Source organism: Diplotaxodon limnothrissa, linkage group LG18 (genome assembly GCF_057381915.1).
Source record: "Diplotaxodon limnothrissa isolate DT_005_m linkage group LG18, D_limnothrissa_male_GT1.1, whole genome shotgun sequence".
Lineage (NCBI taxonomy): Eukaryota > Metazoa > Chordata > Actinopteri > Cichliformes > Cichlidae > Diplotaxodon > Diplotaxodon limnothrissa.
In genome coordinates, this window is record NC_140613.1 from 32,450,741 (window position 1) to 32,478,233 (window position 27,493).

Sequence of the window (27,493 nt, forward strand, 5' to 3'; positions counted from 1 at the left end):
GAAAGAAATCAATGATTTGGACTAGGGACTATAATAGGTCAAATAAATTTTACATCACTGCAAAGGTACATCTATATGGCATCTACATTTTCATTATGACTGTATATAAAAAATGGATGTACATGATTCAGTTTCACAGTTTGGGTCATTCACTTATTTTCATTCTTTGTAGTCGTTTTAGTTCCCTATGTGTTTCCCCGTCTGTTCCGTCCTCTGTCTCATCTTTATCTTTTGCCTGTTCCCTTGTCTGCTTTCATGTTTAGCACGGACCTTCTCGCTGCATTTTTTATTTTGCATTTCATGAACTTGCTGTACAACTTTGTAGGTTACCTATTGTAGTTTTACTTCATGTCTGTCTAGGGTTGCCAACCGTCCCTTAAAATACGGAATCGTCCCGTATTTCGAAACAAAAGTACACGTCCCGTATTGAGCTTATAAGGGACGCACTTTGTCCCGTAATACAGTGAGAATCAAAAGTAGTCTATAACTTTTAATGGAATTAACGCTTTGTTTGAAAACATAATTCCCAGCCCCTCTCCTGCTTTGTGACCAATGAGCTGACAGCACACTTACGAGTATGACAATTCAGATTACCACTCATCTCATTGGTCGAGGAAAGGTCGCTTACGGAGAAAATACCGGAAGACAACAAATGACCACAACAAGAAGCATGGCCAACAGGGAAACAAACGCAGACACTGCGGTGCAAGTCTCGGACGACAGTACATTTCTAATGAAAAACATGATCAGGCAGCTGTGATTGAGCAGCAGAGTAAATCCAACTATTTTCACGGTTGTTGTGGTCGTGATAATTTTGTGAGGCCACATCGAAAAGGCTCGGATGAGCTTTCCAAAGTTCTACAAGTTGTGCCTCCATCGCTTGTGTCCAGATCACAGGCTGCACAGCCGTGCTGCTCCATCTTTTACACCAACGTTTACGTGTTTGCGCGCGAGCAGTGTGAGCGGCTGTGGTGAGACCCTCACGAGCGATTGATGATCGGGAGCTGGTCGTGAGGTGTTAATCACTTCTCGTTACCCCACGTATACTACACGATGCACGATGAAGGCCAAAATCGGTCCGATCACTCAAAAAATCGGCTCAAAATGGGCCAAAAATCGCACAGTGTAAGCCCAGCATTAGAGCAGCAATGTTTGTTCCCCCTCAGAGAAAGGGAAGAATGGGAAAAGGAAAACACCTGGCTGGAAAAAGTTAATATGGGCATGTGCAGTGAATATCAGCGCTATGTGGCCAGAAGTGTGATAATATAATTTATTTTGTGTAATAAACAACTGCAAGAATAGATGATTACAACAAATAGATGACTAATACATAAAAGTAATACATAGATGAATAATGATGATGAGTTAAGATGCGTAATCATGGGAACAAGTGGGTTTACAAACAGGAGCAGCTGATTAGCATTAGAAAAGCTGAAATAATACCTCAACTGAAGCCAATTGTACTAAATGCACTAAATGTGCACTGTTACAAGAATGTTTTTCTTTCTATTGTTTTCTATTATTTTAAGTTAAGCAGGACAGAGTTCTTTTAAAGAAAGATTTACTTATATTCTCAAAAGTTAAGCATGACAGGCTTCTGTTTAAGAAGGAGACCTGTTTTATCGTGTTAATGTTGTCATTTTGAGCTAAAAATAAATGGCTAAATGATCATTTGTTTCACATGTGTTCATATCACAAAGAATAAACATCTACTTAAATCAAATTCAAGTCAAATGGTTAAAAAAATAATTTCACACACAAAAAAAGAGCTAGAAAATTCACCACACTGGGAAGGGTGAAGACAACTGGGTCGCCCGGCCCTGGCCACGAGGTGTCCCTTATTTATTTTTCAGGGAGTTGGCAACCCTATGTCTGTCTCCCATCAATTCTCTGATTGTTTCCACCTCCCTTTGGACTTGGTTCATATTTGACTTGTGATCAGCTAGCTAACATGCATTTCGGTCCTCATCAATCCTCATTGTGACAACTGGTGCATCATACAGATGCAAGTAGCGCCTAAGTGCCTACATATACATACTGAAATAAAATAATATAAAACTTGAGCTCATTTTTTGTTTGGACTGTTAATACAATAATAAACCTCTCAGCAAGTCATCAGTTGTCACCCCAAAACACACTCAGGGATCCAGTTCACTGACTAAAAACCGGCTTGAGGTGATGTTTAGCAGATAGCTAGCTGTTACAATAATAGAACAACATATACCTGTCACCCATTAGGGATAGGACTACCATTTGGTACCTTATGCTAAAGAATCACATTTTTCAGAAACTAAAGTTTCAACAGTGCATTTTGCTATGCAGCTCTTCTTTCATTAGCATTTCCATTTAGTTATGCACAACAACCCAAAAATTTGATAAAAACAGATGGATCCTAATGGAGTAGACAGGTGATTTGGTGGATGTTAAATGGGTAATACAATTTGAATGGGTGGTTATAAAAAAAATTCCCAGTGGGGCTATTTAACTATTTTTTAATGGTGGAAGCTCACATAGTCAACAACGTCAAGCTCACCTCAGCTGCAATCCCAGCAAATCTCCTGATTCAATGCTGACAAAAAAGCTGACAGCCAAAACTCATATGCCTGGTTCAGTCTCAAGAGAAAACACAAATGCCTTTGGGATTATGGCAGGTAGGGTTTCTCCTACAAAAATCTACCAAATCAAACATGCAGAGCTACCTGCTTCGAGGACCCCATGTAAATAAGGGAGTGGCTGAAAGCGGCTTAAAAAAATGCTTTTGTCTGCAAGCCACTTTGCAACCCACCTGGACCGCATCTTATGCTTTCTTGCTCTTTCTGAATTAGTGTCAGCTCTGTTGTCACTGATAACTTCTCTGCCGATCTTTTCAGCAGTGGCTGTTAGCGCCCAAGCAGCGCCACAACTCCAAATATAAATTACTGTTATTATCTATAGTACCGCTGACTGAACTGCAATTTTTGCACTTCCACATTAATTTTGACACCACTGGAGGTTACCAAGTGCATTTACCTTAATGTTCCATTCAATCACTCATTTAACCGGCAGCCTAAAAATGCGCAGAACCTGGTTTCCCATGACACACTGCATATTTGAAAATGTGCCTCGAGAGATTTTCAGTGCTTGACTTTGGCTTCCTGTGCTCAGTGCTTGAAAAATTAGCCCCAATGAGCCATCATTAAGGGATGTAAAAATAGGTTAAATATTAGCTGTGGATGACAACAGAAGAGAATAGAGTAGAACAGACTTAATTATGCACTACTCCTTGTCAGACACTACATGTGATCCTTTAGGTCTCCTAGAAAAGGAGCTCAGCTTTCAGTTTCAGGGAGCAAATTATTTAAACCAGTTTGAATGGGAATTAAGATTTTTGTACTCGTGGAGCCTTTCTGTTTGATTGGTGGAAACAAAACCGATTATTTCCATATCATAGTATATCAGAAAGACAAAGTCTCTTTATCAACCTGCCATTGTTATTCACTGTTAACATTTAAACTACGTTAACCGCCTGCCTTGCCTGCCTTGCATTCCTCCCCCCACATCTCCCTCCCTGTAGGAGCGCTTGCTGTTATCCCTACTGCCTGCTCACATAGCCAGAGTGATGAAAGCTGAGATCATCCAGAGGCTTCAGGGACCGAATTTCGGTCGAACTGAGAGCACCAACAACTTCCACAACCTCTACGTGCAGCGGCACACCAATGTCAGGTAAGTGTCCCTCTCCTTTCTCTGTACCTCCACATGATAAAGATGATTACTTTCTGCTCTCATCTTAGCTCCTGATTGCTCGTATGCTATCCTGTCCTCCTGCTCACACTTCACCCACCTTTATCCTCCACCCTCCACCAGCTCTTATAGGTGGATCTCTCCTACTGTATATTACTGCAATCTTCACATCTTCTGTCATGTCCTGTAATTTCATTTCTTTTCCTCAAACCACTCTTTTTGGGCCATCCTCTTTACATCCCATTTTCTTCTTTCCTTTCATGACTGAATTCACCTCAGAGTTAATCCACCTCTATTGTCCTCTGAGGTCACTTTGCGAAATGAGCAGGAGCCTCTGTCCTTGTTTCCCGATGACATCCTCCTCTGTACTGAGGGGGTTCATAGTAACAGAGTACACAAACCCAGGCTTACTATGAGAGCCTCTTCACCAAATGCCCTCTAAAAATCTGTTTTTACCCTCATCATGGAGCTTCACAGGAGAAATAGCACCGTGCCTCATTTCAGGTGTGTGTGTGTGGATGAATGTGTGTGTCTCATGTTGATCTGCCTATTATCTCTCCAATAATAACAAAATCTCACATGGTCCAGCTCACAGTGATGGCCGAGACAAGGGAAATCTTTCCAGAACAAAGAACAGGTGCAGGTGGAAATGCAGTTTTGCTGGGATCCTCTTAAATGAATCAGCTAGCAGAGAGCCAAACAGGTACTACCCCATTATCAGTTCTCCAGCTGCAGTAATAGGCTTGGCTGAAGATCATACCATTCTTTCTCTTTCGGGAGATGGTCACATACTAAACGCTGGCACATCGCGAGATAGATAGCTGGAAATGTAACGTGTGAATATGGTTGCTTTAAAGTGCACACACCTTTCCTATTTTTAAAAAAATACATTTTAACCATTAAAAATTGTATATAAGTATAGAACATGCAGTTTATGCTGCTATATAAGAGTTACAATGATGAGAAACTACAGCCTCCAAAAGTTGAATCAGCAGCACAGGTGTTAGAGAGCTGTTGTCATTATAGAGTTACATAAAGGCTGATGCAGCAACCGTTACGTCACTTATTGGTTTGTGAACTCTGGACTCCAATCCCACGAGTTCTCCAGCGTTTTGTATCAACTTACCAACGTTACTCGCTGCTAATATGTAAATCATATTATTGCCTGGGTATCCTAGTTTCCACTGTAAAGCCTCAGTGGCGGTATATTGCCAACTGCAGTGCTAATTTTTTGAAGCTATATTTGAACCAGATGGTGGAGCGCTAAAGTTATAAGCTCATCTTTATCTCTAAACTTTACAGACGCCGTGCACACTCACAGATACCTGCTGGCTTAGCGATAGATTAATAAAATCCTTGAATTTCATCCAACAAAACTGAAACACAACTTCTTGGATTTCTTGGCCCACAGAAGCTTCATTATTTGTCAGATAATTCCATTAAAAATGCTCCCAGACAGCACAGAAAAACACAGTTGGCACAATTCAGTATATACAAGTCAATATTTGGTATGGCCACCTTTTTCTTCATAACAGTCTGAACTCTGTTAGACAGTTTTCTCATCATTTCAAGTAGTCTTCAAGCATAATTCTCCAGGCTTCCTAAAGGACATTCAAAGCTCTTCTTTGGATGTTTGCTGTCGACATGATCCCAAATTGCTTAAGTATATAAGGTAAAAACAAAATTTGAACAGTTCTAATGGCTTTCCTTCTTCAACACAGCCTGAACTCCAAAGGAAAGCTTTCATGTAATTTCTTTAAGGAGTCCTTAGGAGTAGTACTCCAGGCTTCTTGAAGGACATTAACAGCTCTTCTTTGGATGTGGACTGCCTTTTGATCTACTCTTTGTCACGATGATCCGACACTGCTTCAATAATGTTGAGTTCTGGGTTTTGGGGAGGCCAATCCATGACTTATTGTTTTCCAATCCAGATATGCTTTTACTGCACTGGGAGTGTTTGGGATGATTGTCATTGTGAAAAATTAAACCATTCAGATACTTCCTAGGTGGTATTTAGTAGTGGCTCAAAATCTAATGGTGGTTTTCTGTGTTCTTAACTCTTAACAATGAATAAAATTGTCACGGTCTGTATGGCAGACTGTGGGGAGGCGGGGAAGGAGGACCCAAAATGCAGGACTCTACAATGACAGCAGTGCATTTATTTACAGTGCAGTAAATAATCACACACAAATAAATCCCTGCGCGCCCCAGACTCCGGTGCCGTGTTTTCTCTGTGTCCTCGCTTCCAAGTGTCCATGCACCCCATGCTTGTTGCCCTCTCATTTCCACGCTCCTCCTGGGAAATGACAGAGGCAGACGTTAGACACTCTCAAACTGCAGCAGGCTTACTCTCACTGAGAAAGCTCCACCACACTCCTAAGTAGCTCCTCCGACGAGGCTTGATCAGCTGCAGGTGTGTGATCATTTCCTCAGGTGTGGCCAGCTACCTGGCAGGGACACACCCACCAGACCTGAAGGTGGGTGTCCCTGCCAGGTACAGCCACACACACACACGCCCGCAAGCAGGGAAACAGGGACAGCAGCATAATATACACACACATCAACAACAAGTAAACAAGTCCACTGACTGCTCAAACCTTGGGGTCCCACAGACCCAGGTCCTGACAAAAAGTTTGGTGTTGGCATTTTTGCATCTTGCTGCTGATAACAAAGTACTTAAAGATATCATTTAAAATTGATCCTTTGTCAGTAAAAGGACTGGACTGAAAATGAGTGAAAGAGCAACAAATGACTGAAGAAAAACTTTGAAATTGCTTCAAAAAGTCTGGAAAACTGCTGCTCGAGACCACTTTAAAAGTACATGGAAGCAAAATATAAAGAAGGACTTTTGCACTGTACTACATTACACAATGGTTTTCCTTTTAACAGTGTTCTTTATCTTTGTTTTTACAGCATTCTCTACGCAGACATCGTGGGCTTCACCAGGCTGGCCAGTGACTGCTCCCCAGGCGAGCTCGTGCACATGCTGAACGAACTCTTCGGCAAGTTTGACCAGATCGCGAAGGTAAACCGAAAAGACACTCTCAACTGAATTTACTGTACGTATACCCACTCTGTATGATTAAAATAGACACAGTCATATGCATCATGCAGTAAGAGCCTCCATAAATCAAAGCAGCAAATGGCATTTTAATCAGAAATTCATTTGAATTTAATGAGGAAATAATGGAAGACATGAAACAGTTGGTCTTGGTTCACATGTAGTGCTTTCAGGGTAATGTCATCTGAAGCTTGAATTAATGTACTAAATTAGAACGGCTTAATTAGAAAGTAACCAAGATGAGAGAACGAGGTCTGTCTGGTGTTGTCTACCAGATGAAACGTGGCCTCGAAATACATTTTTTCTCGGTCCTGCGGCCTCTGTCAGCCTTCCTGCCGCGCTTTCCCGGAGCGCCCTGCGTGCGTGGGCTGGTCAGAGTGTATCTCGCGGTCTTGGGGGTTCTCAGCTACGTGGGTCTCAACAGTTTAGTCAGGCTCTCTTTGCTTTGTGTCCAGCAGCTCTGTCCTCCCGTCTGACAAAGCTGCTGTTACATAAACCCAGTCCAACGATGAGCTGTTACACTTCCCACATGTGGAATAAGAGCTAATATGCTTTACGTGTGGGTGTATGATTTTGGGCTTGATGGATGTGACTCTGTGCATGAGGGTTAGATGGAGGTAAGGAAGGAATAAAATAGTTGAGGATTAATAAAGATGATAATAATTTTGGACAGATTTGGATATGAAAGAGTTTGATAATGGCTGCAATTCGCTTCCTTCTCTCTTTCTGCTTTTTAAAGGAAAATGAGTGCATGCGAATCAAGATCCTGGGAGACTGTTACTACTGTGTGTCTGGCCTGCCCGAATCGCTGCCTGACCACGCCAGGAACTGCGTGAAGATGGGCCTGGATATGTGTGAGGCCATCAAGTAAAACACCAGATCTTTACTTCTCTTTTCACCCGTATTTTTTTTTCGCTCTCTCTCACACAAAGGGAAACGCAAACACAAACAAACACACAGCTGTCAAACAGACTGAGCAGAAGGAATGCCAGACTCGATTCCAGCTCTGTTTGAACTCTGGAGTAAACACAGTGTGAACGCAATACGATAAGCCTCCAGAATGGACAAATAAAATATTCAAACAAACGACAAAATATATTAGCCTGGTTTCTCCCTCTTCTGCTATCTGTCTGTGTGTCTCCATTCACGCGTGAATACACGCGCATTCGTTTCATAGGCTAATATATTAGCTTTTCAACACTGACCTTTAATCACAATCAGATTAAAGATGGCCACCTGTGACATGCTGAGACAGAGTGTGGTTGGTTGGTTAGACACTTTCAATTCAGTTTTATTTATCTAGCACAAAATCACAATAACAGTCACCTCAAGGTTCTTTATTTATAACGTAAAGACCCTATAATAATACAGAAAAAAACTCAACAATTTTCTTGTTTTCTGATTCTAAATGCAGCCATAATTTGCAAAATAAACTAGTGCTGTCAAAATGAACGCGTTAACGCAAATTAATCCACCATCACGGTCAACATGATTAAAATTTTTCACGCAATTAACGCATCTGGAGTGCAGAATGACTCAAAATCCCTGAAATGTTTCCATCAACGTATTTCGGGCAGTTTGTCCAAGTAGAGTTACCTTCGCACATGTGCAAATGGGCAGTTGATCTGGTAGTGACGGGCAGCTGAACCAATCAGCTCAATATGGAAGATGATAAACGCAGATTGGCCCCCTCGATGGGAAATTTGAGTATTAAAAGACTAACAAGACGGAACAGTCGACCGACATAAAGTCTTATGCACATTGTGCAAGAAGGAATTCTCTTTTCACCGAAGCACTTCCAGCTTAAAATGTCACATTAACGCGAAGCACACGTGAGTCGGGGATGCTGCTAGCACTTTGGCTAACGTGTCACCCTCACTAGCTTCTGATGCACACCCAGTCATTTTGTTCTATAGGCAGGTCTGAAATATGACAGAAACTGCTCAGCTTGAAGGATTACTGCTGGTAGGCTTGCAAGGGGGTAAAGAGTTAAAGCAGTTACACATTGTTGATAGCAGATCTTTTATATAGTCTGCGGTTCATAGCTTTTCACCCTCTGATTTAACCAGGCTAGCTATTTCCTTTTACTCCCAGATTTATGCTAAAGGTGAACCGCAACATTGCTACACTTTGTGATTTGTTTTAAACATGTTATGCTTTTCCTTATTTTCTTTCATTTATGTGCTTTTAATAATGGTGGGCGTTTTTAAAGCGGATGGATGGAAATGCTTTATGCTGCGAGCCAAAATCTCAGATTTCAGGCTACTCTGAATTTTTTTCTATGCTTGGATTTGAACAATGCCAGTGATAGCTGGTATCCCTAATGTCATCACAGCCACACAGCTCCACCCACCCACTGTTCAAATTTTGTTTGCAAAGGATAGCCAATAAGACCAAATCGGGGTGTGAACTATGCAAAGCTATTCCACAGTCCTGGAATAAAAATATTAATCTTGAATTTGGCGTAACAAGTCATCTTTAAGTTTTTGATCTTGTTTACAGAAAGTGAGCACAATACATCAGGGCGTTTCTGTACTGTCCACAGGAAGGTCAGAGACGCCACTGGAGTCGACATCAACATGCGTGTTGGCGTTCATTCTGGAAATGTCCTCTGTGGCGTGATTGGCCTCCGGAAGTGGCAATATGATGTGTGGTCACATGATGTAACGCTAGCAAATCACATGGAGGCTGGAGGTGTGCCTGGGTAAGATTAATGAAACGAAGAATGCTTTACTTCATCTCACTGCTGGTGCAAAGCTACTTTGCAATTAGTGTTTGACTTCCCTGCTCCATTGTTGAGATGTTTTACATCATAATAATGGTAACATTTTGAGACATTTTTGGACATGGGATCCGTCTCCTCTAATTCTACCTGTTATGAGCATTTTTGTCAATTATAGCTACTTCATTTGACAAGCAGCTCTGCATTTGTTCTGTGGCCATTAGGGCTGCCATCCCAGCGCTGTAGCAAGCTCCAGAAAATTGGCCGGTGGTTATGTGTATGCTACTCTGAAAATAAGCTCTCCAATGCCACAGTGTTGTCTCACTGGGCTGCTAATAGTTTGTCTCCTGTTATGCCTGCTGAAAGCTATCTGAAAAATATGCCAGATGAAAAAAAACCAAAACATATTTCCATCTCTGTTTGCAGGGCAACCGAGCTGAAAAGCAAGAATTACAGGGTAGTGTAGTTACAAAGCTCGAGCAGAAAAAAAAGTTCAATTGAGCCGTCGGTGGTGCAGTGATGCAAGCTCTTCAGTCTTCAACTGATTTCGTCTATCCACTTACTCTTTTCCAGGAGGGTCCATATCTCTTCAGTAACACTGGAGCATTTGAAAGGCTCATACAAGGTAGAGCCTGGAGATGGACAGACCAGAGATTCCTACCTAAAAGAACATAACGTGGTCACCTACCTGGTCATCAACCCCAAGGTCAGATACCATGACAGCTCTTGTAGTCTCAGTCAGAAAGCAGCAGAGGAGTTTTTCTTGTTAGCTAAAATTTACAGATGTGCCCTAAACGCATCACATGGTAGTTATAAAGTTACTGTCTTGAAAAGAGGACAGCTGTAAGAATACGCTCACTGAATGTTTTTGTGTCCATGTGTGTGTGATGAGTTAAGATAAAGCATGTCCATGTATCTTTATGATGACCCGTTCTAGTTTTGGACAATCAGAGTTATTACATTTTGCAAACGTCATTTTTTCACAACCTTCCAACAGCCTTTTGTAAAGACTCGAGTTCAGGGTTAAAGTTAGAAAGAGGTTTAGGTTATAGTTAGTTCTGAAGGCTAAACTTACTGCTGGGAATGCATTAATGTATGTGGGTGACAGCCAAACGAGCATGCCTGTGCGTGCCCCTCTCTCCCCCTACATACGGAGTGGAGCAGGCAGCAGTCACTGCAGCAGAAACTTTTAGCCTAAATATGCGTGGTCAGCTATAGCATAGTAGCATGCTAGCATGTATATTTGCTAATGATAAACACAAATGAGGCTGACGGAGAATGCTTTTATTGTTGTCTAAAGGCAAAGAAAGATGCCCAACGGATTTACTTTACCAAATTGACCATCCCAGCCTTGCCGTAATGGTCCATTTGATTCACCTTTTATTGTTTATTTTATTTTCACTTACTGAATACGGGACAGACTTGACTGGGGGAAAGAAGGGGAGAAAGAAAGAGGGAAAGAGAAACAGCTGAGAATAGGGACGGGGGAGAAGGGCAAAAGACAAAAACCAACAGAATGAGCAGGAAAAAAAAGAAAAAAAATATGCATATATCAATCACCTGGATCACCTGCTGAGAAAGAAAAAAGAAAACAAGCATAAGAGAACAAGAGTAATAGAATAAACAACATCACAATGATATATGGGAATATGACAGTAAATACTAAATATTAAACATTATTGTGCAGCACATAAGATCAACAGAACACAGTGTGCTTTGAGGTAGGAGCCAAAAAGGGTGTAGTTTGTGGGTGTGATCACCCGTGTGTACACCTGTGAGCATGGACGCGCTTGTTTTTTAAAAGGTTCCTTCATGTAATGATCTGCTAGAGGGTGTGTGTGGGGGGGGGCCACAGCCCCGTCCTCCAGGGCATGAAGCAGGTATGGAGGAGATCAAAACTCCAGACATCCAGAGGCCCCCAGAACACAAGAGACCAAGGAAGACCAACAGAGGGGCAGCTGCGCCACTGTCCCAGAAAGAGCTGAGGAGAGTCCCAGATGAGGGCTCACTCAGCAGCCGCGGAGCAGAAGCCAGGGGGAGTTGCAGTGACGCGCCCGTGAGCTCCGCCGGCAGCCAGCCGTGCCTGAGTGACCGAGCCCCAGGCCGAGAGGCCGGGGGCACCCCACCTCCGAAGTGGCCCGAGCGAGCCCCAGGCTCCAGGCCCCGATAAGCGGCCGCCAAGGAGTGAGCCGGTGTGTACCTGGACGCCCATCCCCGGACACAAAGAACCACCAACGCACCGATGTCTGAGGGAGTCCGCCACCGGCAGGGGAAGTGGTGGTGGGGGGAGATAGGCCTCCAAACCTTGGAGGGCCTAAGATGTCCCCAGAGAGGTGGCGCCTGACACCCAACCTGACATATAGACACAGAAATACAGACACACACATATACAAACATCCATTCCCACCCTCATGCTCTCATATGCACTTACTCCACACTCAACCAACGTGGAGACAGACATAAAGAGACGCTGTACACACGATCACACTCCCCAAGCGTACTCTACAAACCGGGTCTAGGTACCCTTGCCCCTGGAGGGGGGAACTGCACCCAGACCAAGGTGGTGTTACCCTTTTCCCTGCGGTGGGGAGAGGCAGACCGCCCCGACTCCGCAGCAGCAGGAAGGCCCCACACTCCAGACCGCAGTCGGACGGCCAACTCCTCCTCCTAGCCCCCCCGCTCCAGCAGGTCGCAGAGAACGGGGGTGAGAGAAGACTCCAAACCTCCCTCCACCCGCTCATTGTAGTGTTGATGCATGTGTGTTCTAAGGTGCAATTAAAACCCAGGAGGGCATGGAGCTACCTGCCAGAGAGCAGCAGGTAAGCGCATGGTCCCTCCTGCTAGCCCTCAATGTCTACGTGTATTCAAAATTGAGAGGTGGGCAACGACGCCAGGGGTGGGGTGTACACCCTGATGGTAATTTGGACTCCGTGTATCATGCCCACCCCCAAGATCCTATATGTATGTGTAATGAGAGTGTGAGTAATGTGAATGTCTAAGTTGTGGGATAAAATTGAGGCAGAGGCAGCCAGAAGGGGACAGAGGGGGGGGGGGGGGGGGGGGGTAGCCTCCTCTGCACCCTGGTGACAACCACCCTGCATGTGTGAGTGGTTGTGGTGGAGCGGGAAGAGGGAGGCAGCTGGAGATGGGGAGGGAAGGAAGGGAGGGGCAGGTGACCCCTCCCTGGGGCCAGCTCCCCCGCTGACCCCAGTAGGCACTCCCATACTCCGCGACCCGCCAGGGAAAGGGGGCCCAGGCCCATCCAGACCGGGGCCCAGCGCAGCAGCGCCTCCCGGCCCCACAGAGCCCGGGACAGTCCACCCAACCCCACCACAGAGAAAACTGCACCCACCCCACCATCCAGTCATCTTCCAGACTACATAAGACAATAAACACCCAGGCTGAGATCTTCCTCCACCTCTCCTGTATCTCCCCCTCCTGCAGAGAGAGCCCCTGAGGAGAGGAAAGCTCCTGCAAGATGTGACAATCTCCCCCACCAGTTGAAGAGCCCGCCCAGGTGGCTCGATGCACCGGCGGCACCCTGCTCCCGGGCTGGGCCCCCATGCACCCACCCGCCCACAACCCTGGCAACACACCAACCAGGACCCAAGCCCCCGAGGCCCGGCCTGGGCCCCAGCCCAGAGACGGAGCGCCCCCAGAACCTCACGCCCATCCCGGACCCACCCAGGGGCAGCCAGGCTACCAGGTCAGTAACCCACGTCCGTCAGCACAGACCCTCCCCTAGCCCCGCTGCACGCAGCCGCGAGGAAACAGTCACCCGAGAGCCAAAAGAGCCCCCACCCGGACATGACCGCTACCCCGGGTTGAGCCCCCCAAGGAAAATGCCTCCGGGGAACCCCCCGACGCCCTAAGCCTGTCCCTACCCCCACACCAATCACAACAGTGAAGGCGGGACCAAACTATGACCCCCCACCCCCACTAGGTGAAGGAGCTGATCAAAGGAGCCCAGAGCAATTGATCTGATGTGGTGGCAGAGGCTGTATCAAGACTAATGTAATCTAATAGATAATTTCTATATTGGTTAGAATTAAGATTATTTTTATTTTTCCAGTTCATGAGGACAGTTTTCTTGGCTATACATAGGGCAGTGAAAACCATATGGGCGATATTCTTTTCTGAAGTGACATTATCTAAGCTGCCCAACAAACACACTAAGGGGGAAGTTGGAATGTTACATTTCATTTCAATTCAATTCAATTTTATTTATATAGCGCCAAATCACAACAAAAGTCACCTCAAGGCGCTTCATAGATACAGAGAAAAACCCAACAATCATATGACCCCCTATGAGCAAGCACTTTGGCGACAGTGGGAAGGAAAAACTCCCTTTTAACAGGAAGAAACCTCCGGCAGAACCAGGCTCAGGGAGGGGCGGGGCCATCTGCTGCGACCGGTTGGGGTGAGAGAAGGAAGACAGGATAAAGACATGCTGTGGAAGAGAGACAGAGGTTAATAACAGATATGATTCAATGCAGAGAGGTCTGTTAACACATAGTGAGCGAGAAAGGTGACTGGAAAGGAAAAACTCAATGCATCATGGGAATCCCCCGGCAGCCTATGTCTATTGCAGCATAACTAAGGGAGGATTCAGGGTCACCTGGTCCAGCCCTAACTATATGCTTTAGCAAAAAGGAAAGTTTTAAGCCTAATCTTGAAAGTAGAAATAGTGTCTGTCTCCCGAATCCAAACTGGAAGCTGGTTCCACAGAAGAGGGGCCTGAAAACTGAAGGCTCTCCCTAACATTCTACTTTTAAATACTCTAGGAACAAGAAGTAGGCCTGCAGAGCGAGAGCGAAGTGCTCTAATAGGGTGATATGGTACTACAAGGTCATTAAGATAAGATGGGGCCTGATTATTTAAGACCTTGTATGTGAGGAGCAGGATTTTGAATTCAATTCTGGATTTAACAGGAAGCCAATGAAGGGAAGCCAAAACAGGAGAAATCTGCTCTCTCTTTCTAGTCCCTGTCAGGACTCTTGCTGCAGCATTTTGGATCAGCTGAAGGCTTTTCAGTGGGTTTTTTGGACATCCTGATAACAATGAATTACAGTCGTCCAGCCTGGAAGTAATAAATGCATGAACTAGTTTTTCAGCGTCACTCTGAGACAGGATATTTCTAATTTTAGAGATGTTGCACAAATGGAAGAACGCAGTCTTACATATTTGTTTAATATGTGCATTGAAGGACATATCCTGGTCAAAAATGACTCCAAGGTTCCTCACAGTGTTACTGGAGGCCAAGGTAATGCCATCCAGAGTAAGAATCTGCTTAGATGCCATATTTCTAAGATTTTCAGGGCCGAGTACAATAACCTCAGTTTTATCTGAATTAAGAAGCAGAAAGTTAGCGGCCATCCAGGTCTTTATGTCTTTAAGACATTCCTGCAGTTTAACTAATTGGTGTGTGTTATCTGGCTTCATGGACAGATAGAGCTGGGTGTCATCTGCATAGCAGTGAAAATGTATGCTATGTCTTCTAATGATGCTGCCTAAGGGAAGCATGTAGAATGTAAACAGAATTGGTCCTAGCACTGAACCCTGTGGAACTCCATAATTAACCTCAGTGTGTGAAGAGGACTCTCCATTTACATGAACAAACTGGAGTCTATTAGATAGATATGATACAAACCACTGCAGCACAGTCCCTGTAATACCTACAGCATGTTCTAATCGCTCTAATAGGATATTATGGTCAACAGTATCGAACGCTGCTGTGATGGAGTAATGCTTTGACTACTAGGCTAGTGAGAAAACTATATAGCCACTACTAGAGCCAGCTGATCAGTCATAGGGAAACTGCTAAATGGCCAAAGACAGTATACCTGTTTCATATCAAGCTCGGCTTGGGTGTATCTTCTGCTGCTGGCAGACAGCTGGAGCAACAAAGCTGTGACAGGATACGTCTGTAGTTGGGGTAAAAAATAAAAAAACAAAACTTTTACAGTAATTTATCAAAAAAATTCCACCAGAAAGGAGATTTATCTAGGAAAGCCACTGATTCCCTGATTTCTAAAAAATCTCTTTTATTGATCAAACCCGTCAACCTTGACCACAGTATCTACTTACATTTTATATATTTTGGGTAATGACTTAAGCTTTTATGTAACTTCTTGTAGATGTAAAGAGGCAGTCCACAAACACATGGGAAATCTATTTTCAACACCATGGACAATGCCGCTGCTTCATAATCATTTGGATGCTGGTCAGGCTGACACGAAAAATGCACTGAAATACATCATCCCCTCTTCATCCTGCTAAAGCGAGCAGCTAGTCAATACTGGCAATGTCAAGAAGAGGAAAATAATGCAGTGCGCCCACAGTTTGTTATCAAATGACAACATTTGAGTACGAGCCGGGTTAGTCTGGAAGCTCGAGGCATTGCGAGTGGTTTGTGACACCGCACGGCTCCTCCTGTCCACACAGGGCATGGAGGGCTGATTAAGGGCATTTAAGAGATCGGCCTCCTCTGTGAACTGTGTTGAGACTATTTCTGTATAGAATATGCTGCTGGCATTCAGACTGGGCTCAGAGTTTTTAGCTTGGCAAATGAAAACCCGTGCTTAACAGTCCTCTTCCTTCCTAATCCCCCCCCCCCCATAACTTGGCTACATCACACCCACTCCCCAAAATATCCCTACTCCAGGCATCTTCTGCTCACTGTCTGCACCGGGCTCAGTTCTCGGTGCAACGCCGGCATGTGTTATCAAAAGAAATTTGGTTTTTGTGTTTCTCCCCACATCTTTTCAAATCAAATATGCTTGTGTGTTTTCTTCTTCTATTTAGAGCTTTACCAAGAATCTTTAGCTTTATTTTTTTCTGCATGAGAAAAACAATGTCTTATTTTTCCTGCACGACACTAACACTCACTCCAGTGAATTCAAAGAACGTTTCGCCAAACCCTGAGAGCATGCTTTCGATGGTTTCATCTTTATCTGCTGGCGTCTTCAGCTCAATAAAAATCTGGCAAATTTGCATGCAAGATCATAGATTTTCAGTTTGGAGTGAAGCCGGTGCAATCTGGAATCTCGACTGCTGCAGTTTCATTAATGGAGCAATGCACTCCGCCTGTCAGTATTTATACACGGTGCTCAAGAGGCTCCCGATGGCTCAAACAGAGAGTCATGCCGAGCAGCAGAGAGTAAAAGTCTCCACTTAAATTCCTGAAGCATTTCTCTTCATCATTAACTGTTCACACTTCAGTAACTCAGCTCTGAACTAATCTGAGCTGCCTGACCAAGACTAACTTCAAACTCGGTCAGGCTTTTTGCAGTCATTAGCTGCTGGAATGGCATTCAGATGTCTGATGACTTGGTCTGCAAACCTGAGAAAAAAACAAACTTGGAGAGTTTTTGTGCTTAAAATAAGAAATAAGAATTCAGTATAAAATGCTGGATTGTATTTTACATTACAAATACTCGTATGGGATTACAGCAGCCCTATTTTTTAATGTACAGGACACTGTTAGCAAGTTTGTTTGGCAAGCAAAAGGTCGATTGGTTCACTTCCTGCCAGAGATACAAATACCCTGAAGGGTGTTAGTGTGTAAAAACATCCAAGGCCCCCCACTGGGTGACCCCCCTAAATTCAGACTTCATGTTATGCTCACTTCATGCAGAATTCTAACATTTCTTACACTTTAATTTGTTGCCCCCAAAGCTGCGTCTACACAGGGCCCAATTCACTCGTCATGCACGACTTTGAAGCTAGTTCACTGGTGAACTTTCCACGCTCATGTGGAAAACATTTTTAAACCTTTTGAGCTACTCATTTCTCAAACAGGAAGTGAGGAGCCCTGGTCCTTCCTCATGTTTTCCTACCAGCTGAGTTGCTGGTGAGGTCACTGTTATGATGATCTTTTCCATCATTCAGCCGTTTGAGTCTTTCATTCCACCTAAGTAGGGACGGCTCAACTTCACTGATGGAGCCACTAACTTTTAAATTACACCAGCGAACTCTAAAGCGCAATATCAGAACATCGATTTGTGAACCGAATCCCAGCAGAAACCAGCTCATGCAGCTCGTGAGCGGGACACACGCTGGCCCACCAAAGAAAGTTAATGTTTTGGAACGGCTGAGTCAAACCTGAAGGTTCGCACAGAGCTTGCGTGAGGAAATCCACCAATATTCCAGCTGAATGTAGAAATCAATACCTATTATCCATTAACTACTTCTACAAAAGTTTCTATAAGAAGTACAACACCATTCCCTTCAAAATAAACACTACCCACAGAGTGAGCTGCCTTGGTGGAGGATTGTGCTCTCCTGCCTCTCTCGTGCTTTTGTTTAGCCTGTGTCCAGTCTTTAGACTTGTATTCAGGGTTCAGAGTTTATGTTATATTCATGCAAAAAGCGTAAATGTTCACCAGCACCCTCTGTTCTCTCCAGTAGATTGGTACATTTTATGGGAGATTGGCACTCATCGTGTTGATTTCTTAGATTTTTTTATGAAAGTTTTTTTTCATTATTTTCTCCTAGTATCCTATTTATAAATGCAGAGTGACACTTGAGTAGAGAGACCTAAATTACTTTTGCTGAATGCAGCGCTACAGTAATTACAAAAACAGCAGTTTTAGACCTAACCCAAGCCTCTGGGTGTTTAAACTGTGGTACTTACCTTCTTACAAAATACAGTAGTGTTATGATCTTACACGAGTGTCTCTCAAGATGCCACTCTGTAGCCCTTATTATTTATTAGAGATGGCTTTTTGATTTCCTATCAGATATTGTGAAAAGGCTGCAGGTCTCTGTCATGTTCAAGGAGCCTTAAAATGGATCAAGGCCGAACGTGGAGCATCGATCACAAGAGGTGTCATCTCTGCCTTCGCTTTCATTGATTGTCACTGTCAGAGCTGTTTGGGTACACCCTCAGGAAATGAACACAGTCATCGTGGACCGTGTGTGTGTGTGTGTGTGTGTGCGGTGTGGTCGTCACAAGCATGTGTGCGCATGTTTAGTCCCTCGCAATACCTGTCTTTGTGAGTAATTAAAATATACCACCAGAGATGTGGCATTTGTCATCCTCCCAGATTGTCAGCGTTTCGGGCGGTGCTAAAGTGGTACGTTTTTTTGTCAGGGAAAAAGCACTCATCACAAAATTTGGATTTAAAAAAAAAACAGACAGAGAGAGATAGAGATGCATTATTCTTGACTGAAAGTGTTTAAGTAGCTCAAAAAGATTGACGGGCAGGTCGGAGACACCAAGAGCTGTCAAATGACCACTGTTCTCAAAGCAGCCGGTCCTTTTCACTTCACACCCACTCAGTTTGAGCACATTTTATGTGTCAAAGTCTGGATTACACAGGCACAACTGATGGATCACAGTCAGCTGTCCTTTCGCGTGCTAGCTTTTTACTATTATGGGGTTTGAATGTCCTCTTTTACCATTTTGAACACTACACCATTGCAGTGAGAGTACAACAATGAGGTTTTTACTCTGGACCTGATGCTAATATTGGATATTTGCAGTAAAATATCCACAGCAGCCTTGACTGTTGACATGCATAACCAATCAAAGTGACGAGGACTACCCTGCTGGCCCTGCTCTAGCGTCCACTCATTCTGAGGTCTGTTTTTCTCTGTTCCCGATGCTTTTCCCAGACCGACAGGCACAGCCCGCTGCTAGGCGTACGCTCTCGTCCCTCTCTGGACAGCGGGAAGATGAGAGCATCAGTCAGGATGACCCGATACCTGGAGTCCTGGGGAGCTGCCAAACCTTTCGCCAATCTCCACCATCGAGACAGCATGACCACAGACAACGGCAAAATCAACACCAGAGTGAGTGTTGCTCTTTCTCAGATGCGAACACAAAGGTTCAGATATGACTTACTCATGGTCCGATTCTTCTTTCAGGACGTTCCGATGGGCCAGTACCACTTCCAGATGAGACGAGAAAGGTTAGCAAGCGGCATATTTATGACACGTGATCGCTCCGCCCTCAGGACAGTTTATTCAAGCAGTTACACAGAACCACTTTTATCCTGCTTATGTATCAGTTCTTTCTGTCACTCACTTTAAACCCAGGTCCAAATCCCAGAGGAGGAGGTTTGAAGAAGAACTCAATGAACGGATGATTCGCACCATTGACGGCATTAACTCACAAAAGTAAGTAAGCGCTGTGTCCGCTGCATTATCTAGTTCTGCTTCACATTTCTGAAGTCAGTCTGCAGTCAAAGAACGTCATCGGATTCAGGGCCGAAGTGACAGATGCAGATGAAGGTCTGTTTTTTTTAGTCATGTTTTATGATTTAAATATGATGAAGCAGTCTTTAATGCACTGATGAATAATTTTAAGTAATATATGATGAAGGAAAAAGGAGACGATTACAGCACTAAGCAGATAAATCTAAAGTAAAGTAAGCATTTATAAGAAAAAGCACCTTTGGGATATTGTTTCAAGCAAGTAAAAAGACCCTCCCATGAGAGGTATAACAATAGAAATACTGTATAATACAGTGCAGTGAAAAAGTATTTTCCTTTTCCCAATTTCTTTGTTTTTGCTCAAAGATAACCTGAGTAAATACAAAAATTAATTTTTCTTCTTGAAGGGAAAACAAAGCTATCCAAATGTACTTTGCTCCGTGTGGAAAAAAATACCCTATGTGTATTCTCGAGAAGTGGAGTGGGTGTCCTCAGAGTGTCCTCAGAGAGTCATTCTCAAAAATGAACCCTGTCTTCAGCATGTTCTCCAGCGCTGTATACATGTGTGTGCAGTCGGTGAAAGTGGCTCTGGTGTATCACAGGGATAGAAAAGCTCTTTATAAATGGAGTTCTTTTCCCATAGTAGTACACAATTGTGTAGTTGTCACTACATTCACCGTACAGGTGAAAGATCCTCAGTTCAAGACTCAGAGGAGACACAAATCCGGCCTCAGGGGAGTCATGAGCTGGTGTACTCTTAGTGCTGGTCATACCTCGCCCAGGAGGGCTGAATCAGGAAGGACATCCAGCGTAAAACTGTGCCAAATCAAACATGCGGACCCATCCACTGTGCCCACCCCTTGGGAAATAAAGGAAGTGGGCTGCACCCCTAACTTCTGACCTCAGCAATATCAAAATGGATGAGTTGTAAAACCGAAGCTCACACACTCTTCAGCTGTTATGTGGTTGGGACGTGCATTATTGTTCTATACATAGCCGTTGGCACATTGTGACGTGTAATATTGTTTTTCCGCGCCAGCTGATTTTATCTCTCACTGAGGATACAGCGACCATTAGTCATCCGGGGAATGACTTCTGGACTTTGTCTCACTTGTTGTCTCCAGACAGTGGCTGAAGTCTGAAGACATCCAGAGGATCTCATTGTTCTTTCACAACAAAGCCCTGGAGAAAGAGGTAGGCGACTGCATACAAAACAGCAGCCGGCATCGCTCGCTGGGAGAAACAAATCAATGCAACTGTGTGGGTATCGGTGGAAAAGAAGTTGTTATGCAGGCTATATAAGGCTTATAGAACACAGGGGTGTCCACTAAATATTCTATACTACACCTCTGACTTCAAATTTCCATGCTCGTCTCATCATTTGGAGATTACCACTATATTACACTAGTACACTATAGCTAGAGTGTCCTTTCCATTAAAACTGATTGTTGTTACTTCTTTTGTTTTACGCTACCTAAATTTAGAGTATCATTAGAAACCAGTATAAACTTGTAGGTGCTGAAAGTTGAACCCTGAATTCACAGCAATTACATGGTAAATGTTAAGCACTATCATTTTTTTCACACATGAACAATTCTAACTTGTTTGCAATGCATGTTTAGTGCTCGTTCTGACTCTGATTTCTGCACTCATGGTCTCGATCTTCTCTCTGCAGTACAGATCCACCACATTACCTGCCTTCAAGTACTACGTCACCTGCGCCTGCCTCATATTCTCCTGTATATTCATAGTGCAGGTCCTCGTCTTGCCCAAGTAAGTCTGTGCCAGTCTTACAGGGTTTACGCGAACTCCAGCTGTGACAGCAGGGCTGATGTGAAAAAGCCATTTGACGCCAGCTGTCTCATCAACGGGCACCGCGCTGAAATGAAAGAGGCAGGGGAGCAAGAGGCGGAATGTTAAAAAAGGCGATGGAGATGAAAGGGCAGCGTGTCTGCTAGTGATTATAGATCAGGTGAATCAAAGTGTGGCGTCTCTTTAATAGCGGGGAGAGAGAGATTCGCGGTCATGCTAATTTACTGCTTCTGTGAGCCAAAAGTGTAATTCAGCATCTGAGAGGCCATTGATTTTCTAATTCAGCCGTCTCACCCTCTTTACCTTTGCTCTGTTTGCTGCAGCATCGCGTCGCACATTTTAGACGTGACATCATCAGTTTTATGGCAGGCGTCCTTAAATCAGCCGTTACCGTGTTACTCCACAGGAAAACTGAAACATGAGCAAACCTGTTTTTGAGCCACACGATCCATGTTATTCTGCCTTAGTGTAAACGAACTGCAGGTCTGAGGCAGAGTACATTAAAAGTTCTGTGATATTTATTGGCCTGGATGGCACTTTAAAAGGCTGAGAGGTGCCAAGAGACTAAAGAGTAATGTGTGTGTGTTGCAGAACTGCTGTGCTCGGGATCTCCTTTGGGATGGCATTCCTGTTATTGGCTTTGATCCTGCTCCTTTGCTTCGCTGGTCACATTCTGGTAGGTTCAAATACACACAGAAAAGCATGTGCAGACTCAAAGAAACCCCAGTTTTAATAAACATATGCACAACATAACCCTAAGATGGCCTGTTTAATAAGTCTGTGCCCCAGTTTTGATGAGTTAACTTCTAGTATGTCATTAGTCTGTTACTTAGCACTAATTAGCCAGTATCGCTGTCTGTATATGGCGTCAATACAGCTTCGCGATGTGTCTTATTAACCTAGTTTGCTAGTGGTACCTGATAACGCTCCACCAGAATCATAGACTGTATGTAAATGATGAACACAGTGGTTTTACCATTGGTTTCTCAACCCTACAACTTGAAGCTACTATTTATATTTTTGTGGAGCCAGAAATACCCATTTTCAGATGACAGTTGGGTGGTGTGGTAGGTTATTAGCAAGCTGGGTTAAAATGCTTCATTCTTAAACTATGCATGCCTTCTAAAAAGTGCTCAATAACACTAATAAATACTAGACTTGTTTTTAGTGTACGGCAAACTTCTTGGACAGGCTGTACCTCAGAACATGTTCGGTTTAAATGTTCAAATAGGGACCAATCAGACTGTGAACTTGTTCATTTCATAGCTGAAGTTGTGGTGAGAGTCTGTGGGTATGAGCTCACTTTTACAGTTAGCCCCAAGTGGCCATTTAAGGAATTGCAGCTTTTGGGATCTCAACATTGGCCAGAGGTTGATGTTTGGTGTAAAGCTCTAACTATGCTATATAAATTTACGAGCCAACTTTGATTAGGTACCCCAGTTCAGCTTCTCATTAACACAAATCCTGAATATGTCAATCAAATGGCAGCAACTCAGTGCGCTTAGGCTTGTAGACATGGTCAAGACGGACTGCTGAAAAATGATTTGCTTGTGCCAGAGGTCAGAGGAAGGAAATAGTAACTCAAATAACCACTCATTACAACCAAGATATGCAGAAGAGTATCTCTGAATACACAAGATATCAAACCTTGAAGCCCGTCTGGTCTGATGAGTCTCGATTTCTGCTGTGAGATTCAGATAGTAGGGTCAAATTTGTCATAAACAACATGATAGCTTGGATCCATCCTACCTTGTATCAGTGGTTCAGGCTGTTGGTAGTGTAGTGGTGTGGGGGATTTTCTTGGCACACTGAGCATTGACTGAGTATTGTTACTGACCAATGACTCCTCCCAGCAGAGTAACGCACCATGTCTCAAAGCTCATATCATCTCAAATTGGTTTCTTCAACATGGCAATAAGTGCATTGTACTCAAACGGTCTTTCGGTTTAACAGATTCCTTTGGGAATTAGTGGAACAGGACATTCTGCTCATGAATGTACAGCTGACAAATCTGCAGCAGCTGTGTGATGCTATCATGTCAATGTGGGCTAAACTCTCAGAGGAATGTTTCCAGCAACTGATTGAATTAGTGCCACGAGGAATTAACCAGCCTGGTCCTACCCACACGTAACTATGTTTTATATATACAGTAAAACGACAATGTTTTTTGCACTTACTACCTCCTACATAAAATGTATCTCTATAAATAACAGTGTAATTAGATCCTTTATACTTGAGAGATGGTTGATTATGAGAAAAGATTAACAGATGTTCAGCAGAGGAACAGCTGCTATCATTACATGTGAGGAGTATACGAGCTAATCCACTCTTTTGTTCTCCTTCATAAATTAGCGCATGCATGAATTCCCTGCTACAGCTAGCTTTCCAACATAAGTATTGGTTTGGGTATTGTTTTCAGTCAGCCACAAGAAGCTGACACAGGATTTATGGACAATCAATAATGGTTTCTCCCTTAAGAACCCATTTCCTTGTCCTCCTTTCTCTAGAGAGTATTATCACACAATAGACGTGGGTCACTTCTAGTTAGTGGGGAGATATCAATAACTGTGGGTCTCTCCTGACCTAGATATTCAAAAAGGAAAAATAAGGAGAGCTTAAGTTTGATGAGTTTGCACTAACCGTGATTTTAACAGTCAATATGTTCCCAGTTAAAGCTGCAGTGGTCACGCATGTGACTAATGAGAAACCTTGCATGCTCTGTGTGCTTTGGTTCCGTGCGCCCGGTTGGGTTTGTGTAAGTCATTATTAATGGGGCATATAATAGCTAAAGGACATGTTCCATTCATCTGTGAAAGAGTGCATTACACGGTTATTGTGATCAAACACATTTCTTGGAAAATGTCTTTTCAAGTCAGATGAGCTAAGCTCACCATTTCAGCCAGAGTAGGTGTTTTTTTTGTTTGTTTGTCACTGCTGTAGTGTCGCAAAATACAAGGACACAAAACAAAGCATGTGTGAACATACCGTCCGGAAGGGTGACAAATCAGAAACTAGCCGGCAAGCTAATATACACTTATATAACTTACTTTAGATCATATATCTGCCTGAGGTAAATTGCCAAATTTCTTTTATTTGTCAGCTTAAATGTATCATTTGATATATGCTGAAAGTGTCCCGAGGACACGGAACTATAGTAGTGTGGTTAAATTGAGCACAGAAAAAGCACAAAATAATGTTTCTCTGACAAAAGCTACAATTTGAAAAGACCTGAAAAGTTGGGGGTTTTTTTTCTTAAGAGGAGACGATAATTGTGTTGGATTTATTCTAGTATAAGCATCACTGCTTTGTCAAACAGATGCCCCATTGTCAAAATCCCCCTCTCTCCTCCTGGTATTGAATCCTCCATCTGAACAGGCCTCAGAGAAATCAATGTTACTCTGTATGGCAGCCAGGGAGGACAATGTTCTTGAGTAGCTTTCTTTTTCCCCTGCCAGGCTTGTTGAGAAGTTCAAATTATTATGTTATTATCCACATCAGTCTTGATTTTTCTTGGGTCTATAGGGCAAAGAATAGACTTAATAGTATCCTACCTGGGTTAAATAATTCCATATCTAGCCACGCTGATTAAGGATCATTATTAATCCTCTTAACTATTTAATAAAACTGCTAGACCTCTCTCTTTTTGTAGCTTATCCTTTTATTAATGCTAGTTTCTGCTTGTTCTAAAGAAATAAACCAACTGATTGGTTTTCTGCTCTTGTTACGAATCAGGTTTGGGGTTGCCATTTGAAAACGAAGCCTTAGTAGAGCTTTCGTTGCATGTAAAAGCAAGCCCAACGTAGCCAATGGCAGCATTATTCCCTGTGTATGTACATGGGGATGACAGTTGGTCATTAGTGGGCACTCCAGGCTCTGCTTGCATAACCCTCTAATGTACTGTGTGCCAGAGCAGAGTGGATAGAAGTCTTTCAAAGGCCTTTACTGCATCTAAACTTATTATTAGACATGCACTGATCAATAAGCCGGTGATTGGAACAGGCTGGTGTCCAGTCGGCCTCTAATTTACACACATCTGTTCCAAAACTGCCACAGTTTGAAATGCACCAACCTAGAAGGTGATAGTGTTAGAACAGCATGAATGAGTATGTGTGAAGGCAACACTGGCCTCAGTGAGGGATCTGGCAAAGGGAGCCTTTATCAGAGGAATCATAACACATCTCCAGATAAGGAGGTCTTTCTCTCTCCCCCATCCCCAACTGTTCGTGGTAGATGTGTGCGTCTGCCTGAGCCTGCTTGTGCCAGAGGTTTCTTATTGTTTAAAGGGAGTTTTTCTTTCCACTGTCGCCAAGTTCTTGCTCTTGTGTTTGTCTGATTGTTGGGATTTCTCTGTATTATTGTAATGTCTTTACCAGACAGTATTATGCACCTTGAGGTGACCGTTGTTGTGATATGGTGCTATACAGATAGAACTGAATTGACCAATAAGTTCTGACTATAAAATCAAATCCCATATGTTTGGATCTATTGCTGTTTATCATTTAGCTCAGGTCACTGGTAAAACTCATTATTAATACCATTTAGTTGTTTTTTGCATGCATTAAGATGTCTGTGAGTCTTGCCTCCTGTTTACTTGTCTCATAATATATTTACATTGCATATTACCGTATATTACAGTATTACTGCACTCTACTGCCGGGGTCCAACCCCTGGGCCTTGGACCAGTACCGGTCCGTGAGTCATTTGGTACCGGGCCGCGATAGTTGAGGCTTGGCCGTGAAATTTATGGTTTTCAGGGTTTCATCGTGATTTTTTATCGTTTTTATCGTTAACTCGGTTTCCAGTGTGTTATGAATAAATCTCTTTTTTTTGGGTACCGGTACTGGTTTTATTTTGTTATATTTATTCGTGACACCTTAAAGACCGGTCCTTGAAAATACTGTCGGACATAAACCGGTCCGTGGCGCAAAAAAGGTTGGGGACCACTGCTCTACTGTATATTACATTCTACCACATATGCAAATTTAATACACTGCTCAGCCTTCTAAGTAAAAGAGAGTCCAAAGATGGTCCTGCTGCCAGCATTACCTTCATATTAACAACAGATGGATGTGTAGCATGCAACTTTTCCAGTTCAGAGATCTTTCTGTTTTCTTTGAATTCCGCACACTAATTATTCCTATATCACAAGACACCACATGGGAATGAATGACCTTCTTGAACTTGTGCCATGTGCTTGCTGTAGCTATATCTTTATGCCTTAGGAATCATCTACCCTGGACTGTATATAAATAAAATAAATGTGATGTTTTAAATATACTGTTTTCCAGCTTACAGTATCATTTTTAATTAATCCCCAGAGGAAAGCAGTGTTTCTGTTTAGCACTCCCACTCCCTGTTTCCTCACCTTCATGTCATTCCCTCTGTTTCTTTGTATCCACAGCAGGGAAGGAAGGGGTCCTTCTGCTCTCTTACATGGTTTCCGACTTCTTCTCGCATCATCGTCACCAATAACCCCTGGCTGCGATTGGTCCTCACCATGACGACCACTGCTCTCGTGCTGGTCATGGCTGTCTTTAACATGGTGAGAAGCCAGTTTTAAATGTTGTGAATGTGGTTTGACTGCTGGTTCTTGGAAGTGCTGCTGAAGCGTCAGATAACTGTGCCGTGCATTTTCTGATAAAAGCTGCAGTAGCACAGCGGATATTTATATGATTTATATGATTTGGTTTGAATAGACTGCACCAATACTGGCTTAAACTTTAACTTTTTTTTTTTTATAATGCTGTTTATTCTCACAATTGGTTACATTGATAAAGTGTACAAATCAGTGAGCAGCAAACGGAAGCAGACACATCCATCAGTGGGAAATGGATAGTGTATATATATGTGTGTGTGTGTGTGTGTGTGTGTGTGTGTGTGTGTGTGTGTGTGTGTGTGTGTGTGTGTGTGTGTGTGTGTGTGTGTGCAAGACTGACAAGAGATGCAAGGAGTCCACTGCTGCTACAATCTTCCTCCTCACCCTCCGGTCAGCGGTTCAGACGGAGCAGTGGACTCCCAGC

At 43.4% G+C, this 27,493-nt stretch overlaps 1 protein-coding gene across 1 annotated transcript in view; it reads left to right on the forward strand.

The window, feature by feature from the left end:
• adcy2b (adenylate cyclase 2b (brain)) overlaps positions 1-27,493 on the forward strand; it is a 78,716-nt gene that overhangs the window by 31,439 nt on the left and 19,784 nt on the right. Inside the window, exons 5-16 of the mRNA XM_085377213.1 lie at positions 3,554-3,702; positions 6,634-6,745; positions 7,521-7,648; positions 9,327-9,485; positions 10,077-10,209; positions 19,122-19,298; positions 19,374-19,417; positions 19,545-19,625; positions 20,786-20,855; positions 21,337-21,434; positions 22,065-22,149; positions 26,875-27,015. Of these exons, the coding sequence (XP_085233339.1) occupies positions 3,554-3,702; positions 6,634-6,745; positions 7,521-7,648; positions 9,327-9,485; positions 10,077-10,209; positions 19,122-19,298; positions 19,374-19,417; positions 19,545-19,625; positions 20,786-20,855; positions 21,337-21,434; positions 22,065-22,149; positions 26,875-27,015 (1,377 nt within the window). The remainder of the gene's footprint in view (positions 1-3,553; positions 3,703-6,633; positions 6,746-7,520; positions 7,649-9,326; positions 9,486-10,076; positions 10,210-19,121; positions 19,299-19,373; positions 19,418-19,544; positions 19,626-20,785; positions 20,856-21,336; positions 21,435-22,064; positions 22,150-26,874; positions 27,016-27,493) is intronic.